This window comes from Typha angustifolia, chromosome 12, assembly GCF_048772165.1.
Source record: "Typha angustifolia cultivar Huaian chromosome 12, ASM4877216v1, whole genome shotgun sequence".
Lineage (NCBI taxonomy): Eukaryota > Viridiplantae > Streptophyta > Magnoliopsida > Poales > Typhaceae > Typha > Typha angustifolia.
In genome coordinates, this window is record NC_133250.1 from 6,655,689 (window position 1) to 6,674,735 (window position 19,047).

At 34.4% G+C, this 19,047-nt stretch overlaps 1 protein-coding gene and 1 pseudogene across 1 annotated transcript; one reads left to right on the plus strand and one right to left on the minus strand.

Moving 5' to 3' along the window:
• The first annotated feature begins 259 nt into the window (after positions 1 to 259).
• On the plus strand, positions 260 to 1,716 carry LOC140772037 (uncharacterized; annotated as a pseudogene).
• Positions 1,717 to 8,770: 7,054 nt separating this feature from the next.
• Positions 8,771 to 16,775, minus strand: LOC140772253 (PHD finger protein EHD3-like). The gene is made up of 6 exons (XM_073114229.1): positions 16,376 to 16,775; positions 12,917 to 13,162; positions 12,534 to 12,839; positions 10,515 to 10,604; positions 10,181 to 10,225; positions 8,771 to 10,090 (listed from the first exon to the last, which is right to left on the minus strand). Exons 1-6 carry the CDS (start codon positions 16,490 to 16,492, stop codon positions 9,116 to 9,118), a joined length of 1,779 nt encoding a protein of 592 aa, XP_072970330.1. The 5' UTR covers positions 16,493 to 16,775; the 3' UTR covers positions 8,771 to 9,115.
• Between the last annotated feature and the right edge of the window lie 2,272 nt (positions 16,776 to 19,047).

Here is a 19,047-nt window from a genome sequence, read left to right on the forward strand (position 1 = left end):
AGAAATTAGTACTTTATTTAGGGATGTTATATTAGAAAGCCATAACGACATCCATAGAATGTTACATAATACATTTAGATTTTCAAATCTAGATAACAAGGAAGAAGACAGAGAGAAAAATCAAGAAGAGTCTAATGCAGAAGTGCACGAATTTTATAAACTAGTAGAAGATGCCCACAAAAGAATTGTATCCGAGATTACAAGACATTTCGCAAACTTTCTTTTATTGTTATCTATTTCACTTGAAGTGCCTCAAGAGATGGAGTAACATTTCATTTACACAATTATTTAAGTTGTTGAAGAAGATATTACCAGAAGGTGAAGTATTGCCTAATACTTTCTATGAGACTAGAAAATTATTTAAAATTCAGGCTTGGGATATGACAAAAGTCATGCATGTCCAAATGATTGTATGTTGTATTACAAAGAGAGTACCAATGCAACACCATGCTAATATTGTGGTATCTCAATATGGAAAGAAGTTGAAATATGTGAAGAAGATAGATATAAATGCCTAATAAAAAGTTCCTACCAAAGTTTTAGACAGCATCGCTTATAAGATTGGCATTAAGAAGGCTACACAAATGGAGTAATGCGATATTCAGTTGATTCCCTAGCATAGAAACATTTGATTTTCAACATCCTGAATTTTCTTCAAACCTCACAAATGTAAGGCTCGGATTAGCAAGTGATGGGTTTAACCCCTTTAGAACAATGAGTATTACTCATACTACATGGCCAATAATTCTTTTTCCATGTAACCTTCGGCCATTGTTGTGCATGGAAAAACCATACTTTATGTTGTCTTTGCTTATTCCTGGCACTAGTGTACCAGAAAATGATATTGATATGAGTCTGTAACTATTGATTGATGAACATAATGACTTGTGGACAAATGACATTTACACTTTTGATGCCTCGAGAAGTCAAAATTTTGTCATGCATGCAGCAATTATATAAACTATTAGTGATTTTCCCAGCGATGCAAATTTATTATGGTGGAGAACTAAAGGAAAATTAGCATGTCCTTGTAGTAGTGATACTCTTTCTCAAATTGAAGCATGGTCGAAAATTTTTCTACATGGGCCATCGTCGATTACTAGAACATAATCATAGATTTCGATGTCAAAAATGTATCATCTAATGGAACTCAAGAAATTAGAGATGCACCTAGTCGATTATCAGGTTTCGAGATATTAGGTCATCTACAAGGCGTCATTAATACCTTTGGGGAGCAAAAAAAAAAACTATTTAGGGGTTTGAAAAGGGCAAGAGAAATAAATGATGTTACCATATAATTGAAAGAAAAGAAGTATATTGTTCTCATTGACTTATTAGGAAAAACTTCTATTACATAACAATTTAGATGTAATACATATTGAGAAGAATATTTGTGAAAGTTTGTTGTCAACGTTATTAAATATTGAAGGAAGATCAAAGGATTATGTGAACGCTCATCTTGATTTACAAGCTTTGGGCATTAGAGAGTCACTTCACCCTAAGCAAGTTGGTGTTAGAACTTGTCTACCCTCTACTTGTTTCACATTATAATCAAAAGAGAAAGACACCTTTTGTAAGTTATTAAAGACAATCAAAGTTCCTAATGGATATGCAGGTAATATTGAAAGATGTGTGCATCTAAAAGACAAAAATATATCAGGGTTCAAAGTATATTATTCCAATGTGATTGGGTTGATGTACAAGAGAACAAGATAGGAGAATTAGAAAAGATGATTTGGGTTTCACTTTAGTGAACTTCAAGTGACTAATTTTCATTGGACAAGAGTTGTCTAATGAGCCATTCATATTAGCCTTGCAAGTAGGACTAAGTCTTTTATGTATAAGATCCCATTGACAAAGATTGATATGTAGTTATACAAACAAAACCAAGAGACTTATTTGATATGTAAGAGGAAGTGTTGGTAGATGATATTAATTTATTTTTGCATGAAAGAAATGCTTGAGAGAATGACTAAAAATTCAGAGGATATTAATTGCATATCTCGTAGACTTAATTTTTTTTATCATTTTCTAATTTAGTCATCATCATTTATTGCATATTATTCCTATAAAATTCATGTTTTTCTATTGTTCTTTTATACTACTAAAATTACCTATTATGTATATTAAAAAAATTTAAAATTTCAATTAACTCAAAAATAATATTGGACTCATTTTAAAGGTCTCAATGAGACCTTTCGTACTATTTTTGTTAAAAACAAATTAGTAAAATTAATTATATATTAAGTTTAATTAACTAAATTATTTAGTAAAGAATACAGATGAAATTAAAATTATTGGATTAAACATGTAAAGGGCAAATTTGGTATTTTAAAAAATCAAAAAGTAAATAGTGCCGGGCTCCAAATTTTTTGTTGGGGCTCCAAATTTAGAGTTAGCTATGGAGCCCCAGATCTCAAATTTAGAGATTTGGAGTCCGGTTGGAGATGCTGGAAGATAAAATATGTTTAACCATAAATTATAATTTCACAAAAGGTTTACATTTATGTTTTATAAATTTAATAATAATAGTTTGGTGCTATTTGTATCGTATATTTAATTTTCTTAAAGAATAAATATTTTTCACTTTTCCATGTCAAATAAAAATAATACTAGCACCCATATTTTAAATCCTTTTTTATCTATCATTAATTTTCCTTTGAAAATAAATACATTTTAGTTGTAGGCTTATGAACTTCAAAGCTTGCAATAACATACTTTTATTTTTTTAAATGAAATTTGTAATATCGAGGACTTTATGGAAAAAGAAATAGTGCAACTTATAAACAGGCTTACAAAGCTGAAAGGGAAATAAAACAATAGATATTTTTCCTTATAATAGGGTTGAGAGCTTGTAGGCCAAATCCGCAATGGCCTTACAAACCCACAACCTTAGTATAAAAAACAATAACATTATCTTATAGTAGGGTTGCGGATCAACGACCTTAGTAAGAGAAACAAAAAATAGTAAACAATATTTGTAAGCTCACTTGTAGACTTACAACTATGCAAGCCCGTCAGTCCAATGACACTTCTAGGCTTAAAGACCTACAAAGACACAATGAGCATGGTCGATAATATGAAGCACACAAACTCGCAATAATAGAGGTGCTTGCAAGCTTACAAGCGCATAAGCCCGCAACTACCAAAGACAAAGTCCTTACAAAAAAAATGACACATTTTTTATATTTTTAAACTTTGCATAATTGATTCATTTAATAATAATATTTTTATTCTAATATCATCAAAATCAAAAGGCATTTTGATCCATTAATTTTTTATATGTCATTTATTTCTCTTTAAAACTAATATATTTTTCATTTTTTCATATTATACTAATTCACAATCATATACTATATTCTTTTTAGCATAGATCTAAGTTATCTAAACCACTAAAAAATGATGCCAGCTGCCCCCATTCAGTACTTAGACTCAAGTCATACAGGGCCAAGTTTTAGGTTAAATTATCTAACATTTAGAATGAGTTAAACAACAGTATTAGAGTGGAACATTCTATTAAATTACTTCTCAGATAACTCTAACAACAATGTACATTTTGCTCATTTCACAAATAGTTATGTCCGATTTGCTAATATTAAAAAATGTGGAGTTCAAATCACATATTCTTCTAAAATTTAGGTATTATATGCAAATTTATTTCGAGAATAAATTAGAATTGTGAATGGCTTCCCATGATTTAAGACACATTTGGCGAGTTTTTTTACCAAACTAGCCTTATTCTAAATAATTTTTACCAATATAGATTTGCCCTCAAATTTATTACCAAAATAGGTTTATTATACCGTAGCCCTGGAAAAAAAAAGTCAAAACTCATAAGCGGTTTTAATATAAAAGTATAGTTTTAACTTAGGCAATTGAAACACTAACTTAAACCGATTTTACAAATAAAAGGCTAAACATTTCAACGTTTTATCATAATATAAAAATGTTGAACTAGTTAGCGATTAAGTGAAAATGTAAAACGCTTATGAGTTTAGCATTTTAGGTATTGCTACAGTGTAGAAATTCCCATTTAGTAATCCATTTTGATAAATAAAAATTAAAATAAGGCCAGTTTGGTCAATCACTCCATATTTGGCTACCATGCATGGGATCTCATCAAGAGGAATCTAGTGGAATAAACGAGTAGCTCGTGCTTGGTTCGACTAAAGCTTAGGCTCAGCTTGATTTGAATTTCAAGCCAAGCCTGAACTAAAGCCGGCTCGCTCAAGCTCGTTTATTCTCCTTCCCAGCCAATACTCACCCGTCACCCTCACCCATCCAACCTCCTCCTCTCCGTCGGCCTCAATTGGCAATATGTTGCCACCTCCTCCTCTCCGTCAACCTCAATCAGCAAACCACCGCTACCTCTTCTTCGTCGACCTCAATCGGCAAACCGCTGCCACCTCCTCCTCTTCAGTGTCAGCTTCCTCATCTTCCTCCTCTCCATCGGCCTCCTCCTCCATCAATCGTCTCCTTCAGCCTCTTTCGGCAACCTCCTCTATCGGCGTTGGACTTGGCGTGAACCTCCTCTTCTTCCTCCTCTTCCATTGACCATCTCCTTTGGCCTCCTCCACTGGTAAGCCGTCACTTCCTCTTCGTCGACTTCCTCCTCTATCGTTCTCCTACTTCTCCTTCGGCAAGCCGCCATCCACGCCGCCACCGCCTCCTCATCCTTTAATCAAGCTAGAGCTTTGCTCGGGCTCAGCTCGGGATTGGTTAGGCTCGGTTGAGTTGAGCTAAGCCGAGCTTAAATAACATAATAGGGCTCGAAATTAATTTCGAGCAAAGCCTGAGCTAGAGCTAGCTCATTCAAGCTGGGCTCGTTTACACCCCTAGAATCAACCATCGATTCTTGAGCAAGCAAATGGCAAGTGTAATAACAACACTGCTAAATATCCATGAATATAATAGTATTATATTAAGTGATCCATCTTGGATCTTGACTTCTAACCTTGATTACCACCAAAAAAAAGGCAATATTTTTATTTTTATTTTGCATACATACTCTTCAAAAAATCTCATATTTGCTTGTATGTCCCACTAAATTTAATATTTACATATATATATATACCCTTTTAAACACATGATTTTTGCATGTATGCACTTCAAAATTTTAATTTTTTGCATGGATATTCCTTGGAGTTAATTGACCATTAAAATTTGAACAATTTAGACATAAATAGTAGACAAACCTTCTTTTAATTTTTGAAAGATTTGTAGATATCAGATCTATTGAATCCATAAATGAATGAGTAAAATGGCTAAAATTTTGAGTCAATGAGACTATACTAATTTGTTAGGTTTTCAGTGTTGGCAATTATGTACGAAATATTCTAAGTGTTTTTATATATGTACATAAGCATTTATACAAGTTTTGAAAATACTTGGATTGAAAATTTTCAAGATCATAGGAGAAAAGTTTCTGCGTTTGTACTGCGTTCGCATCACTTTCGAACATGGCGTTCGAACGTGCACTTAGGAGTTTACATTACAGAGAAAGCATCCAGGCCATTCGAATGCGTGCACAGGCGTTTACATATACAAAAACTGTATTCAGGCCGTTTGAACGCGTGTACAAGCGTTCGCAAATATAAAGAATATTTTTTTGTCATTCAAACGCAGTCAAGGGCCGTTCTAACACACCTTGCATACGTTCACGGCACGTTCACATATATAGAAGAGCGTATTTGCGCATTCGAACTCATCCAGTGAAAATCAAGTCATCGCATTTAAACGCACTTGGGTCTGTTTAAACACACCTGAGAATAAGTCAGCCCGTTCGAACGCGCTCGGTTCCCATTCGAACGCACCTACATAATATGCAAATTTTGAACTTACGTGAGTTCTGATATGATTTGGATTTGGTCTTATCTTGGTTACATATATAAGGATTGTGATGCTCTAACTCTATTGTGGTTGGTGAATGCTTTTGAAATAGAGTTCTTGGGCTACATCATTCTTCTACCAACAAGGTCCGTTTCTTCTATATTACACCAAGCATTTGTCTTAAGGGTCATCTAGACGAAGAATCAATCTTGTGGACTATTGAGATTGGAGATCAATCATGGGAAGCGGTGAATCATGGGTGCTAGCGAGCAAGACTGAGAAAAACAAAGTCGTGGGGATCAACAGGTTGTTTTATAAGTCAGTCTTGTAATTGCTATAATTGTATTGATCCGAGTTTGGATCCTTTTTTTTCGTTTGAGTTTTTCCACGTAAAAAATTTTAGTATTCATCTTTGCTTTAGTTTTTTATATTTATTCCGTATATGTTTAAGCAAATAGGTGATATCAATGCCTAAATTTAGATATATACGGTGTCTAGGTTTTTTCATAATTTATGAAGCTTGGGAAGTTAATCATAGAGTGAGAGAGATGCTAATACTTTGGGAATATATTAGTAAGAAGAAACAAAAAAAAAAAAAACTAGATCAAGAGGAAATACTCCATATTTCAATGTCCAAAATATGTAAGACAGACTTGAAAAAGTTAGCCAAGTAGAATTTACTTGAATATAAGCATGTGTATGGTTATGTATGTACAAGTCGAGTTAACTTTACTTAGTTCTGTAGTTTAATTCTAAGTGGTTGTGACATGCTTGTTTGTTTAATTCGGTGGCAACTCTGGAAGGAGAGGAGCAATCGAATCTTTAAGCAAATGTGATCTTATCATCTCTGGTTTCAAACAATATATAATCTCTATTATAGGTTTTAGCTGAGAGATTTATTATCCTCCTAAATGTAATGCGGTACCAAAAGATAAGCTCTGATACCAATGATAAGGCTACGGAATGATTCCTTCAAGATCTAAATTTATTGTAAGAAGCAGTCCGCGCAACCGAGGGAAAATATTCACCAAATATTCTTTCGTAGTCAAAAAATTACGAAACCAAGTGGAATCGATCCGTAACTTCCTTATCTACATTTTTTGTATTTATGCCCTTCATAGATTCGAACTTCAATAGGGATGAAATTAGATTTAGTGCGAATGATGGTAGTGGTGATGGGCGAAGTAGATGTCAGGGTTATGGATGATAATGGAGATGAGGGTGGATGGTGGATATTGTTAAGGGATAAAGACAAAGGGGAAGAAGTGGTCAAGACCACAAAGAAAAGGGAGGACTCAACCGATGGAGATTAGAAGTTAGGAGAGACCTTGCCAACGGTAGAGATTGTAGGTTAGTGAAGAGGGAGGAGAGAGATTAGGGTAGAGAGAATAAAGAGAAGATAGGAGGCAAGAAATCAATAATCTAATAGCATAATGATTTTGGCTATCATTCACACATTTATAGAGGCTAGCCAACAAGCCAAAATACAATTATTAACCCTAATTCTAAAAGATTCACACCGATCGCGTTCAAACATACAAAAGACATTATCTATATGTGTGAACGCGATACAGGCGTTCGAACGTACCCGACTGCATTCGAACGCGCATTTCACGTTCTCTGTATTTGTGAACCTGATGCAGGTGTTCACAAAGACATTCGAACGCGTCCCCAACCGCGTTCGAATACGACCTACCAAAAATTTATTTTAATAAAAATAAATAACTAATGCAATAAGAAAAGACCCTAACTAAATGTATCAGTATCTTATTCCAGCTTTACTAGACTTTGTCATTTGTAATAATTTTTTAATCTGATGTGATGGAGATACCCATTATTCTCATTAAAATAAAATCAAGAAAAGAAAAATAAAGTCAAACTCCGGACTGCCTGATAGGCATGTGAATTCAAGTCAACTACAATGCCATGATTGCTGTTTTGCTCCACCGGCTTTTTCTCACACTTAATCTTTTTTTTCCTCTTTCTGACACTGCATTAGTTAAGTAAGCTAGTTTATGAAATCTTTCAAGAATATAAATAGAATGAGAAGATTCCCTTCATAAATTTATATTATTGAGAGATGATATGAGAGGTGTCATGAACCCTTTTTTTTTTCAATTTTATTGCAGGGCATGATTCTTGTCTGGTCATAAATGCTCATGTAGAATATTGCTCATAAAACTATTCTCTCAAGAAAAAATTATTGCTCATAAAATTACATTAGTTTATAGTTGTCAAGGAACACTTTCAAACATTACTGTAGTACTAAAACATAGGATAATCACTAAAACTAATCAGAAGAGTTGACTAAAATCAAGAGTTTGACAACTCTTCCACCCCTTCTGAACTTGTGAACACATAGGATTGTCTTGACTGGGGTTCAAATTTTTTCAGTCCCAGGTGTGAATTTCAGCAATGAGGGTTTTGGTTCAATCTAAAATTGTCAAGAGTCAAGACAACATCCCATTAGAAAAATCATCATGGTTGAAGTTGAAGCATTCTGATCTATAATAATATCAGGACCAAAGCATATGTTCAAAGACATTATATATATTGTTGGTTCATTACCTTAGACCAACTAGTTATCTGAGTGAAAAAAACCCTGCAATCTCATAACATATCCAGTATTACTTCATCAGTGAAATCCTGCCTTCCCAACAAAAGAAGCAAGAAAAATGTTAGTTCCTCATCAATTCATGTCATGACTGCAGGCATAATTGTAACCAGGAGATATGCGATCATCAATAGTTGTCAGCAGCAGATACCTGACTATCATCAGTTTTAGGTAATTATATCGAACAGCGTCCCAATTAGGATTTTCACTGAATGAACCAAACGAGAAAAGAAAACCAAAAACTTTGCAACCAGTATTAGGTACAGATGCAGGAATACCATCAATAGAAAAGGATAAAAGTGAATGAGCAGGAAGGATAGTCTTTCTTCCCATAAATGTCAAACAAGTTACACAGAATGGTTTATCAGCATAAGCAACACACGAGTGTACAACACCAACAATACTACAGTTCTGATGTCGGTGGTGGAATGAAATATAAAATAAAAAATTCTTCCATATTGTATTCTGATCTTATCTAGCTGCATTTCCTGCCTTTTGCAACTAATCTTCCCTTACCAGCATTGAAATGCAACAATCTTAATAGTGAGAAAAAGCTAGTTTACAAACAGGAGATGGAAGACCTCAAACATCTCCGCAAAGATGAATAGTAATTTGGACACTACAAAGTGACGATATTGGTAGTGATGATTGTGCTTGCATTGAAGAATAATATCACAAGGTCATAGACATAGCGATGTAATCTACATTCTTTGTTTGCTCACAGCTAATATGCTCTTTGGATTTTAGCTTCTTGGAAATGGCATTAGTCTCATTAGCATCTCTGGCATCCTCCTTCCTGTGTTGTTGTAAGATCCACTCCTCATACTTCCTCATCCCTTCCTTTGCCCTTGCCACATTGCAAGGAACACAGTACCACTGGCCCTTGGGTACAGAAGTGCGAGGTGGTTTCATGCAGTAGCAGTGGTAGGCCTCATCACAACCATCACACAGGACGATTTTGTCATCATCTCTATCAGAGAGACAATCTCGGCAGAGGCAAGATGGGCAGTACCAACATGGTTTATTTTGTTGTGCTGCACTTGCAATCTGGCTACTTTTCAGGCATCTTATGTGGTAGAACTTGTAAGGGCAATGAATGTGACCACATATTAAGAATCTCTTGTCTTCATCTTCACATGTTCTGCATAGCTTGCACAATTGTGGCATAGTAGTTGTTGACAGCTCCAGTGGTTCCTCAGTTTCCATACTAGAAACTGAGCTCTCCCTGTTGTCATTAGCTAATGCAGTCTTGTCGCAACTCTCAATTTCTAGTGTCTCAGAAACTTCAAGCCTACCACAAACTTCACAATTCTGGTGCAAGTTATCTTCTTGATTATGGGTTAAGGCAGCTTCATGTGATTCCATCTTTGTAGCGCTGCAGGCAGCACAGTACCAGCTTTGGGTCGGAATCACTTTGACAGCAGGCTGTATGCATGAGACATGGTACATTGCTTCGCATCCATCACAGATAAGGCTCCCCGCACCATTTGCTTCAGTGCCACACTGCTTGCAAGTGCAAATCTTGTACAAGCACGAGGCCTCTGTTTGATCCGGTTTGATGGGATGGTCAGAATAGCATGAGGTAAACTGTATGGTAGTGTATGACTCCATGGAATTCTTTCGTTTAAGACTAACCAGACAGGTCTCCTGCAAGAGTGTGAATCTATAAAATTTAAGTCTCAAAATTAGGTAAAATAGATTATCTGAAGCAACATAGTTAGAATAAATGTCACTTGCCTCAGGCTTATGTTCATCAGCAACAACTTCAGAAACTCCTCCAACCTGTACAGATTTTCGGATCAGCCAATATCACCAGCATGTTATTACAAGCAGAAATTCATATCAACAGAAAGAAGACCATCAACAATTTTGAGTAAAACTATTAACAGAAATAAAACCATCAACAAATTTTCAGACGGTAAAATTTTCAGAATTCACTAATTCAAAAACTTAAAAGATTTAGATGTCATTAACTATCTCCATTAATCAAAACTCTATTTTCCGTCATCAATAACTCAAAAGAAACAACCTGATGAGTGACATCCAAAATTGGAACTCCATAAACACTTACCTGCTTCTGGAATGAATTCCTTGACAAGTATGCAAGGCCACTTGCTAAATGTACCATATCTTGACCAACATTTTGAAATGTCTCCCATACCTGTAAAGGGTATAAGACTAAGATGTCTATGCTAACGCATATTCATGCATACTGTACAACAAAGTGCAAATAAACAGATTGTCACATAGTGAACATTTAAGATGATTGAGAGCCCTGTGGTCCAACTAAACTAGAAATATCAGAAAAAGATGTGATACAAGAGAAGTGTTTGTTACTGCAACCCCAATGAAACGAAAAAAGAATGATCATTTTCACGAGATCAGAGCTTTGAGCCAGCAATCACCTCAGTCTAGGTTACTTTTGTTAAATGTACAAATCCAAAATATAATAAGGTTCCGATAGTTGTAAGGACATTAAAACTAAATATAGATAAACAACAGAAACACAAGACAAATACAAGCTAGATGGTCATAAGAGCGTAAAAATAGTCTTTTTCTAACATTCCATATATGGAATAAGATTATAATGAAGTCGCATGGGTTTTGCTAGATTAAACAGGATCATGTATTTGCTAGATTAAAAGGGATCATATATTTGCAATTTCCTGGATTCAGTCAGCAGAAAATGGATGTAAAAGATGTTACTTCCAAACCTCTGGATTGACTCACTCATGGAGTTAGATAAAGTTTTTTCTTCAAGGAATTCTCAAACTATCCCCAATTCAACCAGGAATTTGAAATAATGGAAGGTTAAGCTGATCTATAATATTCATTTGCTCATTAGATACTTGCTAGATAATTGTTCTGGTACGTGGTTATCTCATTGAGAGGTAATACTTCACATCTCATTCAGCAAAGAACTCATCTCTACAAAAAGGAGGTTGCAATCCTGAAAATCTCTCTTATTGTCTCATTATTATGAGATTTTTCTGGAAGGCACCACAAGTTGCTCTACATAGACCTAACACTTCAACTGCTCATACAGTGGAAAACAGTGCTACAGCTTTGTGTGCTACCATACTTGTGGCTGGAGGAGTCCGTTCCATTTTAACCCTGTTGAGCATACTTATCCAGTGGACTTGGTCTCACCAGACATGTTTTTGCTTGGTGCATGCTGCCTGGGAAGTCTAGTTTGATGCCTGCATGAGGATCTACATTGTAACTCCATTTTAAATAGCACAATATTTAGTTCTATCAAGATCGATTTGTAACTGCATGCGCCATAAAGCTTTTTCTATCACTCATGGACTTGACCTCCTTGCCCCAAAGGCTAATTTTTCCTGTTCCTTGTCACTCCAAGAGACTAGTGAACTCTTTGATGAAAACAGCCCTGGCGCTTGCATCATCATTGAAGAAAGTATAAGATTTCTAAGGTGTGATCACATACCATCTGCTTCATTCATAAACATTATATTCTATGACAATACATTAACATAAATAGGTTAAATTGTAGAGCTTTTCTATCTTACCTTTGTCTCATGGAGTTTTGTTGATAAAATGAATATTTCATCATCATAATAAAATTGGCCTATGGCCTTGCCCTCTAAAAGAAAATAGAAAAAAAAAATCCACTGGTAGAGGTGCAGAGCTAATAATGATAGTAAATAAGTAAGCATTTGCAACTTATGTACTTTGAAATGAAAATAATAGGGGCATATCTCACAAACATCCTGCTAGCTATAAAGTGAAACAAAAATATGGCCTTTGGGTTGACTACTGGAGATGCCTGCAGCCTGCTCTTGTCATGCAGGCTCCCCACGATTCTTACCAAAGTCATTTCGAATAGATAATAAAGATTAGCTTGCATATGCCATAATAGTCAGGACTAATCATCAGTTGATCAGCACTCTGGCAATCTTAGATTTCCACTATATGGACATGTCAGCAACAAGAATTGAACCACCACAAATGGGACATTCTAGATACATCAGTGTGTATGAGTAGATACTGAATACAACAGTTAGCAAACATTGAAACACAAAGTTATAGAGATTAAAGAAATGAAAAGATGAGGTCAACCTAAAATTACCTGTTGGATATCTTGATCAAATAATTGAGGTGACTGCCCATAATCCCCATTTTCCATCTTTGAGTTTATTAGGCTAAAATCAAAATATTGGTTCATCTGGTTGACTCGAAAGTTTCTGCACAGCAAATGACATAGCAAAGCAAATTTCTCTGAACATAGAATATCACGGAAAATGTTCTTGCACTTTAATGTATTGGCATTTATATCTACTTGACAGCCAGCTCTTGATGCATCTGAGAGAGGAGTTATGGAACTATCTAGCCTTTCAGAATGCATTTTCTCTTCACAGCAGGCCCCATAGTTAACCTGATAAAAGACAAAGATGAGTAAGAATTTAATTATTTGGAGAGAGTTGCACACAAAACAAGATAACTTCCTCATACCTGTGGTTTTTCACTGTCCAGAGGGAGATCTACCTTCTTGGGCTTTATGTTGCATCCAGAAGAACCATATGTCAGCACATCACAAATGCAGCTTTTAATACCACCACCTTCACTTATATCTGGCAACTGCAGGATGTTTTCCAAGACATATCTCCAGTGATTCCAATGACTATTTGTTCTACCATGCCTATATTGCTCATAGGTGTTCTTCTGTAACACTTCATCATGAAGTTCTGCTGTACTCTCCTGGGGAAGAACTGACCACAGGATTATTGAGGAATAAAAGGGCCAAACACAATAATGGTAGGTAATACAATCAACACCAAGTAGAAATACAAACTAACATACCTAAGTACCTAACTACTAGATAAATAGGATTGTCGTGCAAACGGCCACTAGCACACCCACTAACATGCTTCTAATATGTATTTCAAAGGCTACATAAGAAGTTTTCTCCCAAATAATGTTGTGAATGACCTATTTTCCTACTGATATAGCAATAGTCAAAGAGAAATATGATTAAATGCTTAAATGACCTATTTTATCAAATAATTTCTAATTACATTGGGATCTTAGCATTGTAAAAATCAACTCATATGAAGTTAATCTAACATGTTCTTACACTAATTTTGACCCAATTTGAATGAATTTGACATTAATTTTGAATTTTTTTTTCCCTAAAATTTGGGGCAAAATATGGGGGAAATTAGATTTTCCCTTTGATTTCTACATTTTAAATAGTAGTTCTCATAGATCTGACATCAAAATGCTAGACTAATGTAAAAAGACCTCTTGCAAATGATAAATTTAGAAAATTTAGCTAGATCTATTATCTATACAACATAAATTAGTTTTTAAAGTGTAAAACAAAAGAAATACTTAGAAAAATGAAAGAGAATTTTACTTTTTGATGGGATTAGAAGAAAATAAATCTTAAATCCCTCCTATGATTAACAGTGAAGACTGAAACACAATTGATAATTACTTCAATTAATTTCTCTGACTACCTTGCATAACATATTAAGTAATAAAAATTACAAATTAAGAATTTAAGACAGAAAATTTAAAAAAAACAGTTTGGCCTTTCCAACCCGATAAGGCAGGCTAGCAGGTTGAACCGCTAGGCCTGCCTTTTGGCGCTCAGGCAGCCCACCAAGGCAATAGGCTGCCTTGTAGCGGCACCATTGGCCTTGGCGAGGCGACCAGTGCACTATGTCAGTGTGGCCGCTTTTCAAATTATTGCTCATGGTTTTTTCATTTGTCATCCTGAAACAATCAAGTATGTGCTTAGCATACTTCTTCTATGACAAGTATAGCTTTCCTGCTTTATAATCCCTCAAAGTGGAGAGAAAACCCAATCCCAAATCAATGAAAATCTCACTCTAATACAAAAGATAACATTGAAATAGGAAGAACAAGCTAGCCTAGAACAAGATGATCCCCTCACAATATTTAGGCAAAAGATAATGAGATTTGCTAGAGAAGATACCGAATGAAGATATTAATTCAATCCAAAAGCCCCTCCTTGAAATTCATGTGACAGCCCTTCACTGCTGTATCTCCTCTTTCGTAATGTTCTTTATCCCTAGAAAAGGTTAGAAGGTATAAATACCTTTTCCAACTAAGTCCTTAAATCAGAGAAGGTCCGTCAGGGCATTCGAACATCTGTGGCAAATCTCTAGCTCGACTAGTGTAATTTGAATGTCGTTCGCATGTCGGAACGTGAAATGTTTCACTACTTCATGGTTCAGATTGACTTTGTGGACAGCCCCTAAAGAAGATAGCTATTCTTGAAGCAAACAACCCAATATCTTTCCTTGACACTTCCATGGTAGCTTCAGAATAATTTACTAGATATTTACTGCTGCTAGTTCCTTCTTTAGGCAGCAAAGCTTTGTCAGATTTCTTGCCTGAATATCAATATTGTTCAGCTCATCCAAATGACCTATTGGTACTTTCTGCTCTCTATAAAGATAAAGAAAGAACCCTTTGGCACATAAAATTCCACCTATCAACCAACCTAAGAAAAGCTTTTCTTTTATTATGAAGTTGTCTTGTAGAAAATTAGAAAGTTTATGCCTGATATCAGTGTAAGATGAAAAGACTACTTCTACACAGAGAAAGAATGCATTATTGCTAGCAGAATCAAGATAATATTATACTATTTCAAAAATAATGGCTCCAATAAAACACAGCACAGAAGGACCAAGTACAAAGGAACTCTAGAATCTAGATTCCTTTGATAGCCCAGACGTGCTACGACATTCTGCTAATAGGGTTATTCTCTAGCTAAGCATCGCTAATTTCTGTCTATGTGAAACTTGATCTGTCTTTCTACCAATAGTTCGAAATTGAGAACATTGCAAGCATTGGACCTCATAACCTTCAAGAACTCCAAATTTGGACAAGTAGAAACTAGCTGTCAGCCCTTAGAGAGAGTTTTATTTGATCTTAGTCAAATATATAAAAAGCCAAAACAGATTTAATAGAACTTCTGTATTTCAGCATTTGATCACTATTTACTTGAGAAAAGTGATGAACGTTAGCCTGCTTTGGTATTGCATATCACATCCATGTGACTAAAGCTCAACAATCTGTATGAACTAAGGCTAAAGCATGTCCTTAACGTTCAAAGATATTACAAGAGTCAAGAAGTCTGATGTAACTGCTTGGAGGCAAAAGATATCAATGCAGTAACCAACTAACGACGGAACTAAAGCAATTTCATGCAGCTCTAGATCGCCACAATCTATTATGGTTATTCTTGTGAAATTTGAGAACACAATAACCACCGAATGAACCAAACATACTAAACTTCTCACAGTTCCACATCATCATAATTCATCATCCTGGATTCATCATGCACCTTTTGAAAGCTAATATAACTTATGGAAAAGATATTTGTTTCTCTTTCACAAAAGCAAAAAGATGCTAGCAGTTTCATCAGAAGGAATTCTCTAACAATTAACACGACTATGCACCATTATTTATAAAAGAGAAATCATCAGAACCCTAAGAAGAAACACACAGAAAACAAAAACAAAAACAAAAAACCATTCCACCTTACAGTTTGAGCTTCAACCTAGCATGAATTGCCCGATACAGAGCTCAGTGGTTATGATCTCTGGAACATAGTAGCACCCGTAGGACCATTTGGCATGGCCACTTAAACTCTTAGATCATTTACTAAAACTAGTTTACTATTTGCTTACCCCTTCGTTCAGATATCCTGAATCTTCTCATAATCTTGCAACAAAAACGAACCTTGGCAAGTTCAAAAAATTCTGGGATTTCAATAATAACAAATTCCAAGAAATTATAACTAGAGCAAACTCAAAGTGGCCATAGCACTAGTATATACCACTCCATCAGCAATTCTTGCCGAACTTATCAGAGAGTGGGAAAATTTTCTATCTGTCAGCAGAAACAAGTGAAACAAAGAGAATTTTATAGCCTTACCCCTCCATCATCGATGCTCGTCTTGGCGCGCTTCCTCCTCCTATAAGTTATAAGCCTCTCCTGCGAGAAATCTTTCCGCTTTAATGTCCCATTACACTTCCCGTACTCCGGAGACATCTCCCCGAACCCTAGGTTTCCTCTTCTTCACTACCTAGGGTTCCAAGCAAGGCCCTGCCCCCAGATCCGGAGATGAACACCGAAGAAACAGTCAAAAGATAACAAGAAAGAGAAACAAAAATTTGGGTAAACCAAATTAGAGGGCCCGGAGAAGGAAGCAAGTAGAAAGATCGGACCGTGGGACGAGGAAAAGATCAAGAAGGATAATAACAAAAAGGGGTGAGAAAATTAGATCTTTCGAAAGAAGGAAGAAAACCTAGGTTTTGAGGGCCTAGAGAGATGGGAAGAAGGCGAGCGGCTTAATTTAGATTTGAATCGAAGAGGGGAAACTAGCGGGGCATTTTTGGTCAACTTTGCAATTAACACCCTATATTTTATGATTTGGCGGTTCACACCTTTTCTTTTTGGTACTTATAAATTGCCCCCTATATTAAAAATATTTGCAACACAGGCCTAAGTTAGGTTAGTGAATAGTATCATCGTTATTGCTTGAAAGATGAAACTCCTAAATTATCTTTCTCCTCCCTTGTTTATTAGAAGCCTGCTTCTCTCATCCTAAAATTGAAAACTATATTTTAGTTATTTAAATTGAAATAGATTAGGTAAAATAATGTGTCAATTTCTCTTTTGTTGCATCTTTTTAGTGTCAATTCCTCGTGTACCATTTATTTGCTATTTTTATTAATTATTTGTTAATGTATCTTGTTGTGTTGACAAAAGGTTATTTTGCATTTATACCCTTAAATAAATTTGTATTTACTTATTGCCCCTGTAAAGTTGATATTTGTATGAATACTATTATGAACCAGATATGAAATGATCCATCCATTGGATGATCCTGAGATTTTGAGAAGTAATAATCTCGGAAGTCTCAAAATTATTGGCTTTAAAATGAAGTCAATCGGAGATCTAGATTAAAAATTATGATTAAAATAATAGAGCAAGGTCAGATAAGATAGAATAATAATTAACCAACTTTACAACGGGAGTCGGAGGGTGATGGAAGGTCAAAGGTGATGGTGGACGGCTGTAAGATAGGGTGGCTGGTGGTGAAGGAAGGTGGCTAGGGTTTAGAAGGTTGAATGCTTCTACAAAAACAATAAGAAATATTTGGCTAAACTCAGATTCGTTCTCTGATTCTTATCAATACATGTACACTCCTATCTATAGAAGTAAAAATCTCTAGCGTATCAAATCCACATATAAATTATTTAATTTATTTAAAATTTAAAATAATAAAATAAAGCTAAGTAACTAACTTGTTAACCTCTGTGATCAATCGTAACAAATACCCTCACAAGATATGTTATTTGCATACATACTTACCTTGTTATTTTTGAAATTAAGTCTTAGTAATTTAATTGGAAAGACAAAATTATCCTTAACTAAGATAAATTTTATGAAAAATAGAATAAATATATTTTTTAATTTTTATGCTAAATTGTTTAAATTTTAACTATTAATTTACTCCAAAATATATCTATGGAAAAAAAAATTAAGGGCTTGACTTTTTTTTGTTACATTTTCTTTTTACTCTGCTGCGGCTTTTATCTCTTATTCTTTCTCTTTTTATTCTATACAAATCTCTATAATTATTATTTAATTAATAAATAAGATATAATTAAATATATTGATGAGATAATTAGAATTAGTTAAATAACTAAAAACTCTATAATTAATCTTTCAAAAAAAAGAGAATTGCTTAATTTAAATTATGTGGTTTCCTCTAAAACAAAATTAAATATATGTGCAAATAAGTTACTGTAAATTAGCAAGATATTAGTAAGATATTAGTATTATAAATACATCTAAAAGTTTGAATATGATAGTATCTATCTCTCTTCTCATTCTCCTCCTATTTTTACCGTATTTTGTAGTAAATTTATACATTAACTATGAATTTTATAGAAAAACTGTGAATTACATTTATGTAGTTAATCTACGAAATTTGTAGTGAACTAAAGCGCATGCAAAGAGAACCATGCACCTTTGAGATAGATAACCAACACAAAGGAGAAGAGAGGAAATAAGCTTCTCTCGCAGAAATTTATGAATAACACCCTATCCTTTTCGGATATATCGTTGTGTGTACCTAAAATATAAAAGCTTTTTTACAAGGACTAATTAAGAAAATATTTTTTATATAAAATTCTTGTATTACGCTTATTATTATTTTTTTAAGAGAAATGGTAACTTAACGATGTCCCAATTAGACTAATGCAGTTGGGATTTGAACCCAGAAATACTTGTAGTATTTATCCAATGCTAATTTACTCAATTTTTCTTACATTTATATTTTAGTGTCACAAGTATTACAAAACGAAATAATATAAATGGTGAAATTTAACTTTGTCGTTAGCTTAAACTAAAATACTAATGATTTCGCGTAGATTAAAACTACAAGATTGTATTCACTTGTAGAATAGGCCCTTTTCTAGTATTAATTTTCTAAGTTTTAATACCAAAAGAAGATAACTAATACTAGTATAAGTTATTTTAATATTTAATTCAATACTAGTATAAGGAGTAATAATTATAATTAATATGACATAAGA